At 43.6% G+C, this 10,423-nt stretch overlaps 1 protein-coding gene across 3 annotated transcripts in view; it reads left to right on the forward strand.

Annotated features, from left to right (window-relative positions):
- The window catches only part of GNPDA2 (glucosamine-6-phosphate deaminase 2), an 18,435-nt gene extending 8,436 nt beyond the window's left edge, over nt 1–9,999 (forward strand). For 2 of the 3 annotated variants that reach the window (XM_018564590.1, XM_018564582.1), the window contains exons 3-6: nt 642–824; nt 3,856–4,040; nt 6,709–6,883; nt 9,720–9,996. In XM_018564590.1, coding sequence (XP_018420092.1) covers nt 642–824; nt 3,856–4,040; nt 6,709–6,883; nt 9,720–9,778 — 602 coding nt within the window. In that variant the 3' untranslated portion in view covers nt 9,779–9,996. Of the gene's footprint in view, nt 1–641; nt 825–3,855; nt 4,041–6,708; nt 6,884–9,719 lie in introns of all 3 variants that reach the window. The other variant, XM_018564598.1, reaches the window with a different exon arrangement.
- The last annotated feature ends 424 nt before the right edge of the window (nt 10,000–10,423 follow it).

Here is a 10,423-nt window from a genome sequence, read left to right on the forward strand (position 1 = left end):
CCCACTATTCAAGCTTGGCTTCTCCATTTTGACATAAATGGCTTCCTTCACACCTCTTTTCAACCAGTCCTCCTCCCTGTCTAGGATGCGTACTTGACTGTCTTCAAAGGAGTGGCCTCTTTCCTTTAGGTGTAACACAGCGAACCTGCTCACAGGAGGGGAGGGCAAAGGGAAGACCTAATTGGTATGCTGCCACTCTCTTCATTGTCCAGTCACAGGCTGGGGGAGGAATGCTGACTAAAGAAGCAGAAATGTAATGCGATTAACATTCCTATGATTTAGTTCTAGTTAGAACCTTACCTTTAACGTTAATCTACCCCTAAACCCCCCTTAACCTCCAAAAACCCAAAGAACCCAAACTATTCTGTTTCCTAAACCCTAACCAATAAAAGGAAACTGAGAATAGAAGTATGTGAGCTGCCATTGCTGACTTGTATTTAAAGTATATCTAAATCTAAAACCTTTTTACTTAGTTTGGATGGAATGATGAGGTGTTAGAACCCCTGTTGGGGTCACCGCTGGCGAGAGTCACCCTCTCTCTATGTTCTCATGACCATTATCACGAGGCCAGAAAATGTGAGGAAATCTGTTCCCAATCTGTACATGTAATTTAATCAGTATCCACCTTGAATGTGTTCTAGGATTGCCCAGGGATCACCCAGAAAGCTACCATTCATACATGTGGAATAACTTCTTCAAACATATTGATATTGACCCCAACAATGCACACATCCTGGATGGGAATGCAGAGGATTTGCAGGCCGAATGTGATGAGTTTGAGAGGAAGATCCAGGAAGCTGGTGGCATTGAACTGTTTGTTGGAGGTATTTTATGAACCAATGCCTTTTATGTCCGGCTTCACTTTACATATATTATTGTCAGGATTTGTAATGGTTGTACTTAATGGGCATGTGGTTTTACAGCTTAATTACATAAGATTTACTTATGTGCTCACACATTGTATTGAGATATATACCTTATTTAAAATGACATTTCTTATAATGACCTGTATCTTCAATTTTTTTCCGAACACTAATGTCATGTGGGTAGAGTTAAAGCATCAAATCTACTCTGTGTATTTTCCTGCAAACATTGCTTTTATCCTGCAGTTGCTGTTCACTGAACTGTACAACATTTCCAGTTACAAACAAGGGGGGTTGTCACTGGGTCGCAGTGTGTGGAGATAATCAATAATATACACTATATTGCCAAAAGTATTGGGACGCCTGCCTTTACACGCACATGATCTTTAATGGCATCCCAGTCTTAGTCCGTAGGGTTCAATATTGAGTTGGCCCACCCTTTGCAGCTAGAACAGCTTCTACTCCTCTGAGAAGTCTGTCCACAAGGTTTAGGAGTGTGTCTATGGGAATGTTTGACCATTATTCCAGAAGCACATTTGTGAGGTCAGGTACTGATGTTGAACGAGAAGGCCGGGCTCGCACAGTCTCCGCTCTAATTCATCCCAAAGGTGTTCTATCTCCGATTGTCAGACAGAGAAGTGTGACTCGTCACTCCTGAGAACACGTCTCCACTTCTCTAGAGTCCAGTGCCTAGAGTCATTTTTTATTCAATGTTTTTGTTTTTTACTTTACTTTTAGGGGCTTTGGGGAAATATTAGGGGTCTAAACAGACCCCTGATATTTCCTCCCTTTTAAAATAGAAAAAGAGATTGAGGACTATGTGTTCTCAATCTCTTTTTCTGTATCCCCTATTATCAATGAACAGGAATCCTCTATGAGTGTTCCTGTTCATTGATAACTTGAGAATATAGTATGTTTACTATAACCACAATTATGAATGAACAGAAGTGGATATAGATGACTCCCATTCATTCATAATTGAGGATATATTAACCATACCATGTCCTCAATTATCTACAAACACTCAGTGATCGCTGAGTGTATGTAGCCTGCTCTCCTCTCTGACACGCTGTCACAGGAGGCTGAGCGAGAGGAGAGCCCAGCCTCCTGTGACAGCGCTGTCTCTGCCCCCACACCGCTCTGCCGCACTGTGATAGGCGGCCGAGCGGTGTGGGAGGAGAGACACCGGCCGCTCACAGCGCTTTCCTCCCGCAGCACTCAGCCAGCTGTCACTTTCCCTCCTCCCTGCTGGGACACAGAGCAGCGCCTGGCGGGGAGAAGAGAAACCTGGGATGTGCCAATTTATTGGCAGGAAAATGGCACTTTCGGCATTTAGCCAAATGTGCCATTTTCGGCCAATATATCGGTGCATCCCTAGTTATAATCCCACTAACAGTTGACCGTGTAATATTAAGTAGCCAGGAAATTTCACAGAACACCTGAATCCAATGATTTGGAGGGGTGTCCCAATACGTTTGGCAATATAGTGTATCTCAATGCAGCAGAGAGAACTCCATGATTGGAGGAGAAGTTGGCCACATAGCTTTGACAGGTCACTTTACTTATTTTTTTTAATTTTCACCTTCATTTTATTAAGCACGGTCGTCGGGGTCCTGGAGCCAGTGAAGCACTAAGCACTTTTGTAATGCACATTTATTTTTCTCTTTTTCTAAAGCAGCAGAATGAAAAATGGCCATATACTACTGCTGCTTCTATGTTATTTAAAGAAGTAGTCTCATCAATCATGTTATTAATTAGCATTGATGGGCAAGCACCTGATGCTAGAGACCAGTTCTGCCAGAGACCATTACCATCACAGCTCAAGCAGAGGCAGGGGCCGTGTCAGGAGGGACTTCTGTAAAACATCACTGGCACATGCAGCAAATGGGGATGGGTCTGAATGATGAAAGCACATATTTATGAGCAGTTAAAAGCAGAAAACTGTACTCCTCACAGTGCATGGCAGATGGGGGTGGCTGGGAGCAGGACACTGTTCCCTTGCAGTGCATGGCAAATGGGAGTGGCTGGGAGCAGGACACTGTCCCCTTACAGTGTATGGCAGATGGGGGTGGCTGGGAGCCGAAGACTGTCCCCTCACAATGCATGGTAGTGGCAGGGAGCAGGAGACTGTCTCCCCTCATAGTGCACAGCAGATAGGGGTGGCTGGGAGCAGGAGACTGTCCCCTCACAATGCATGGCAGATAGGAGTGGCTGGGAGCAGGAGACTGTCCCCTCACAATGCAAGGCAGATGGGGGTGGCTGGGAGCAGGAGACTGTGCCCTCACAATACACGGCAGATGGTAGCAGGAGATTGTCCCCTTGCAGTGCACGGCAGATGGGAGTGGTTGGGAGAAGGAGACTGCCCCCTCTCAGTGCACGGCAGATGAGGGTGGCTGGGAGCAGAAGACTGTCCCCTCACAGTGCACGGCCGATGGGGGTGGCTGGGAGAAGGAGACTGTCCCCTCACAGTGCTCGCCAGATGGGAGTGGCTGGGAGTAGAAGACTGTCCCCTCACAGTGCATGGCTGATGGGGGTGGCTGGGAGAAGGAGACTGTCCCCTCACAGTGCTCGCCAGATGGTAGTGGCTGGGAGCAGAAGACTGTCCCCTCACAGTGCACGGCCGATGGGGGTGGCTGGGAACAGGAGACTTTTTCACTTTGAATGTGTAGACTAACATGCCGTTTTGTAATCCTCTATGAGTGTTCCTGTTCATTGATAACTTGAGAATATAGTATGTTTACTATAACCACAATTATGAACAGAAGTGGATATAGATGACTCCCATTCATTCATAATTGAGGATATATTAACCATACCATGTCCTCAATTATCTACAATCACTCAGTGATCACTGATCGCTGAGTGTATGTAGCCTGCTCTCCTCTCTGACACGCTGTCACAGGAGGCTGTATAATGCTTATAAGAAATCTTTAAATGTAGCAATTTTTTGTGTGTATGTAAAGCATATATCTTACCCCCCCCTTCCCCCTAGGTATTGGGCCAGATGGTCATATTGCCTTTAATGAGCCCGGTTCCAGTCTGGTATCCAGGACAAGATTAAAGACTTTGGCAATGGACACCATTTTGGCTAATGCTAAATATTTTGATGGAGATCTTTCCAAGGTTCCAACAATGGCGTTGACAGTTGGCGTGGGTACAGTGATGGATGCCAAAGAGGTAGTGGCATTATAATGTTGTAATTGAAATGCCTTCTATTGGAATTTCTGTAAAAAGTGCTTCTATGCATGAATTAGTATTTTTCATCATTTTTTTTTAGAATGATGATGAGGGGAATAAAGGAACCAGGAAAGGCAAAATATAAGAAGTTTAAAGTTCAGCTTTAAATTGTATGTATAGCTTCTAACTTTTTTTGGATGGAGAAAGGAAGTCTTTGCAAAGTGAGGGGGATTTCCTTCTTAGTTGACCGTGGAACAGCTGTCAATGGAACATTTGCTCTCCCCATTTGTTACATAGTTAGTCAGGTTAAAAAAAAAGACACAAGTCCATCGAGTTCAACCTATAAAGATAAGAGGGGAAAAAAAAGTAAAACCTAAAACAGAAAGAAAGTCTAAAACGGAACCTCTCAAAAAAGTTTCAATATGCGAACCTGGGAACTACAGACCAGTCAGTCTAACATCCATAGTATGCAAACTGTTAGAGGGAATGATAAAGGACTACTTCGTCGATTTTGTTTGTGACAAAGGTATAATAAGTAATAATCAGCATGGATTTAAGAAGGACCGTCCTTGTCAGACCAACCTACCAACATTCTACAAAGAGGTGAGTAGAGATCTGGATGAAGGGGGGCCGGTGGATGTGGTAGATCTGGATTTCGCCAAAGCTTTTGACACGGTATCACATAAACGCTTGCTACACAAGCTGAGATCTATGGGCATAGATAATATGGTGTGTATATGGATAGAGAACTGGCTACAGGAACGTATCAGAGAATATTAATAAATGGCTCTTTTTCGGATTGGTCTAAGGTCGAGAGTGTCGTGCCCCAGGGTTCTGTGCTAGGCCCTATACTGCTTAACCTGTTTATTAATGATATTGGGGAAGGTACTAATAGCCATGTTTCTGTGTTTGCTCATGACACTAAAATCGGGAGGATAATAGATACGGACTTATACATTATAACATTACAGGAGGACCTGGATAAAATAGGGAAGTGGGCAACTATATGGCAGATTAGGTTTAATGTTAAAAAATGTAAAGTAATGCATTTTGGGATTAAGAATAGCAAAGCGGAATAGACATTAATGGGAACTCCACTAAGGAAGTCGGAAATGGAAGAAGATCTGGGGGTCATAGTAGACCACAGATTGAATAATAGCTTGCAGTGCCAGGCTGCAGCAAACAAAGCAAGCAGAGTACTGTCTTGTATTAAAAAGTTAATGTTGTGTAGAGACAAAGCAATCATTTTGCCACTTTATAGATCGCTGGTTCTGCCTCATCTGGAGTATGCCATTCAATTTTGGTCACCAGTCCACAGAAAAGATGTCCTTGAGCGGGACAGTGTCCAGAGAAGAGCAACAAAACTCATTAAGGGGCTGGAGGATCAAAGCTATAAGACAAGGTTGCAAAGTTTAAACTTGTTCACTCTAGAGGTTAGGAGATTAAAGAGGGGACATGATTGTGTTGTACATAATGTTCAGTGGTGATGGTAACATCAGCACTAAACTTTTTACTGTAAACTCCTTAAGAAGGACTAGAGGCCACCACCTAAAATTGGTGGAGAAAAGATTTAACCACAAGGGGCGTAGGGGCTTCTTTTCAGTTTGAGCGGTTACATTTTGGAACTCTCTGCCACAAGCAGTGGTATCTGCAAAGAATATTAATTTGTTCAAAAATCTATTGGCTACCGTCTTCAGAGACCGTAATATACAGGGGTACAGGTACTCTTAACTACTAGACCACACAGGGTCTCATATGCACAATCTTACACACACAAAGGTTGAACTTGATGGACCTGTGTCTTTTTTTCAGCCTCAAATACTATGTAACAATGTAACACTGTGCCCACTGTTGATCCGGAGGAAGGCAAATAAATTCCCCTAGTAAGCACAGTTCAATTTGCTCCAACGGGGGGAAACAATTCCTTCCTGATCCCATAAGGCAATCGGATATTCCCTGGATCAACAATCTCTGGTGCTTAACATACTAAGAACTCAATATCCAGTAATCTGTGCGTTTAGGAACGCATCCAGATTTTTAAAATATTGTTATTTTTGTTAACTGCTAGCTAGAACTAGCTCCCGGGGGAGTCTATGCCACATTTTCACAGCTCTAACTGTGAAGAAGCCTTTTCCGTATGCAAAGGTTAAACCTCTTTTCCTCCATACACAAAGCCTCCTTGTCCTTTGCAATCACCTTAAAGTGAATAATTTTGCACCAAGCTCACTATATGGACCATTTATGTTCTGGTGACAACTGTAAAATTTTGGACTTTCCCTCACTTTGTTTCTGTCTCAGTGATATTGATGAGCAGGAAGAATAGAGAAGGTCCACAGCTCTGGGACACAGGCAACAATAAAAGCGTTACAACGGTTCAAATCCTTCATCTCTACTTCTGAAAGGAAAAACAAATATTTTGGCTATACATACAATAGGATTTTGGGTTTTTAGAGCTGTGTACGGGCATTTGAGTCTAGAGATTCTCGCCATCATTTTCAAACTTAATACCGGGTAAACCTCAGGAATGAGGTGACATTAAGAGCTGGGTGGGCTCAAATAGAAATCATAAAATCAGCAGAGAGATATCTTGTTACAGTTTAGTGAAATGGTGATTTTATTTTGTTGGTTGGTATATTATCTCTTCATAAACACTGTTCTCTTTTGCCAGGTGATGATCCTTATTACAGGGGCACATAAAGCCTTTGCCTTGTATAAGGCTATAGAAGAAGGTATAAATCATATGTGGACTGTATCTGCTTTCCAGCAGCATCCGCGCACTATATTTGTCTGCGATGAAGATGCTACATTAGAACTAAGAGTTAAAACGGTCAAATATTTTAAAGGTGTGTATGGCATAAAAAGGTTTGTTTTACACCCCAGATACATTTCCCTTGGCTCCTGACGTGCCTTAGAATAAAAAATACCCAGAACTTCTAGGTACGAGGAGAGCATGAGTACTTGCAGCTCTTGATTGTGCAGTTGTCAGTTTTCTGTGCTCTCCTTTAAGCCGGCTGAGCACTAAAATGCAGAAATATTTGAAATGTTTATTTACAGCATATAAAATACTGTGGCACCATATAGATGCTGTTTTATGCTGGATTCACACTTAAGTGTTCCACTGCAGTGCGTGGTGTTAAGGTAGCCTATTTATAATGAATGGGTTGCCAATGCACCACAACGAATGGAACAAATGTACTTTTTTTTTTTTTAGCAGAGCAGCACACCACAACACACAGTACAGATGTTCCTCACTTACCGACTTACCTGTTTTGCGACCACTCGCACTTACGAAGGACCGCCGATCGACCTCCGACCTTCCGCGTCAGCGTCAGTGCGACGGGTCGCCGGCGGAAGTGACATCCCCCGATCTTCACTGCAGGTCTCGGTAAGTATTTCCATTGCCGGATGTACAGTACACTGTTCGGTACTGTACATCGGCAACGCTATACAGTACTGTACTAATGCAGTATAGTACTGTATAGAGTTCCTCACTTAACGACCAATCCGTTTAACGACCTGGTCGTAGGAACGGAACTCGGTCGTTAAGTGAGGAATACCTGTATGGGCAATGTAGTGTAATGCGGTGAGTTTGGGTGCCATTGACAATTAAAGGCACCCTGCAACTCAGAGCGAGTTTGTTTCGATAACATGCTTGTTACCACAACACTGAAGTGTGAATAATAAAGCACTCACCTCATAGTTCTCCTTTAAGGTGCCCATACACCTATCGATTTTTGTTTGGAAATCGTCCACGAATTGTCTTTTGAACGATAATCGTTCAGTTGATGGGACGCAAACGATTTGAAATACTGTACTCCTGGCTGAATTTTCTCGATTGGTCAGACTGGAAAACTTTTTTTGAATGGAACCAAAATCGATGGATTAGTGGCGTTTGTATGAAAAAAATTGCAGCAAGAACACTGCACATGCGCAAACGAAAATCCGTTCTGTCGATTGACAAAATTTGGTGAATTGGTAGTGTTAACGAATAATTGTCGAAATCGACATTGGTCTGTGCAGGATGGGGTTATTGGAGCTAAAAATCGATAAAGGGTTCTTGGCAGCAACATACATTTCTGATGGAAAATCTATAGGTGTATGGCCAGCTTTACAATACACTTCAAGACCAGATGGTTAGGAGGGCTCTGCCCATAAGAGCTTACATTCTACAAGGGAGGGGCAAGTGATACAACAGGTGGAAGCTGTGTGGAGATGAGTTTTTTGAGAAAGTAATAGTTTAGTGGTTAGGTAGAGGTGGGATTGGCTTCCCTGAAGACCTTGAGTTTTCAGGGATCATCTAAAACAGTGGTTCTCAACCTGTGTAACCTCAGGACCCACATTTGTCCTTAGACATTAGGACATGATCCAAATCACACTGCAATGGAATGCACAGCATTAGGGTACCGCACGTTCCGGTGCAGGCGTACAAACTGTGGGTGGGAGGTACGTTTAGGGTACCATTCAAATGAATGGCAATGCAACATACCTCCCACAGCAGAATGTACGGTAGTTGCGATTGCTTGGTACTATGCGATTAATGGCCCTCAAAAACACTGACAGACACACAACCACAGACACAATCTCACACATACACACATTCACACTCCAAAATTTAAAAAAGGTACCTACCTTATGAGAACTGGAGTGGATCCTCACCCTGGGACTGTGGGCTGCTGTGGTGTGAAAGAGCTCCATCCATATGTGCATTGCTTGTACAGCTCCCTTGTGTGCCCTGTAGGGGTGCTGGGAGCCGGAATCTGATGTCACTCTGGTTCAGGCACCTCTATAGGACACTGAGGGAGCTGTAAGCAATGCGCATAGGTATGGAGCTCCCTGGCGGCCATGCTCCCAGCCCACCCCACCTCAAGCTGATGCTTGGCGCCGGGCATCATATTTTAAATGGCCACTTGGCAAGAGAACTGACAGTGCTGCGCTAGGGAGAGGCTGAGGAGCCTCTCACCTAGAAAAGTGGAAAGCATGCAGCGACCCACGGATCTAAAACATGGGTTGGGTTTGCCACAAACAAAATTGGTATTTTGGTGTCTATGATTACTATAGTATCAAAGTGATTGGAAAATAGCTGATACATGATGCAAACAGTTGGATCTGAGGTGGAGAGCGCAGTGTGCTTTATGACGGATCTGAGGTGGAGAGCACAGTGTGCTTTATGATGGATCTGTGGTGGAGAGCGCACTGTGCTTTATGACGGATCTGAGGTGGAGAGTGGATCTGTGGTGGAGAGCGCAGTGTGCTTTATGATGGATCTGAGGTGGAGAGCGGATCTGTGGTGGAGAGCGCAGTGTGCTTTATGATGGATCTGAGGTGGAGAGCGCAGTGTGCTTTATGATGGATCTGAGGTGGAGAGCGCACTGTGCTTTATGATGGATCTGAGGTGGAGAGCGCAGTGTGCTTTATGATGGATCTGAGGTGGAGAGCGCAGTGTGCTTTATGATGGGTCTGAGGTGGAGAGCGCAGTGTGCTTTATGACTGATCTGAGGTGGAGAGCGCAGTGTGCTTTATGATATATTTTATTCAATGTGAGTTTGGCTGCACTCTACACCCCTTCTGCTGGTGACACAGCATTGCTCCATATATATTAAGGGTTATATTATGTTTGGTATCTTGAATTGCATATGCAGGCCGCATTAATGACAATGGTTCTGTCTCTTGTCTCTCAAGGTTTAATGCATGTACATAATAAACTAGTGGAGCCACTGCTCAGCATGAAGAAGAACTGACACATCCTAGAAGGGAGTGGAGCTCTCAGACAAGTGGCTATGCAATCTGGTCTCCAAAAGTGTCAAAGTACTGTATTGCCAAGGTCCAGTCTCTGCTTTAGTGATGTAACATTCCATATCATGAAATATTTCGGGTGTTCGGCTGCACTGAACATGTTTACGCTCTACAATGATTGACCTGCCGAGCGGTGCCTAAGGTCATCAAATGTTGCCTTTTATTATATAATGTAAATATATTGCTGCCTCTTGATATACTAAAAGCTGCTATACAAAATACTTCTCCATAGAGCTTCATAGAATGTGCGCCACATTGCTGTACATTATAAACAAGCTGTACACACTCCCTGAGCGATCTTGCTTGCTGCGACGTTCACATTCTCTTTTGTCCGTGACTGACGCTGTCACCATTTTGTTACATTTTGTTTTACAGACAGGATAAAATGTCTTTTCTTCTTCTCTAGTCAGACTGGTTTTCTAAAGAACATTATCTGCAATTGTTTTGCCTAATAAACAAGTTGGCTAATAAAATGGTCTTTGTGTTGTGTGAGGCTGTCGCTAGAAAATACCTGACCCATAAGATCTATAGAATATGTCATAACCGACACGTCAGCTGAAATATACGTATGCGTGCTGTGTTACCATTCT

Source organism: Nanorana parkeri, unplaced genomic scaffold (genome assembly GCF_000935625.1).
Source record: "Nanorana parkeri isolate BGI_ZX_2015 unplaced genomic scaffold, ASM93562v1 scaffold24, whole genome shotgun sequence".
Classification (NCBI taxonomy): Eukaryota; Metazoa; Chordata; class Amphibia; order Anura; family Dicroglossidae; genus Nanorana; species Nanorana parkeri.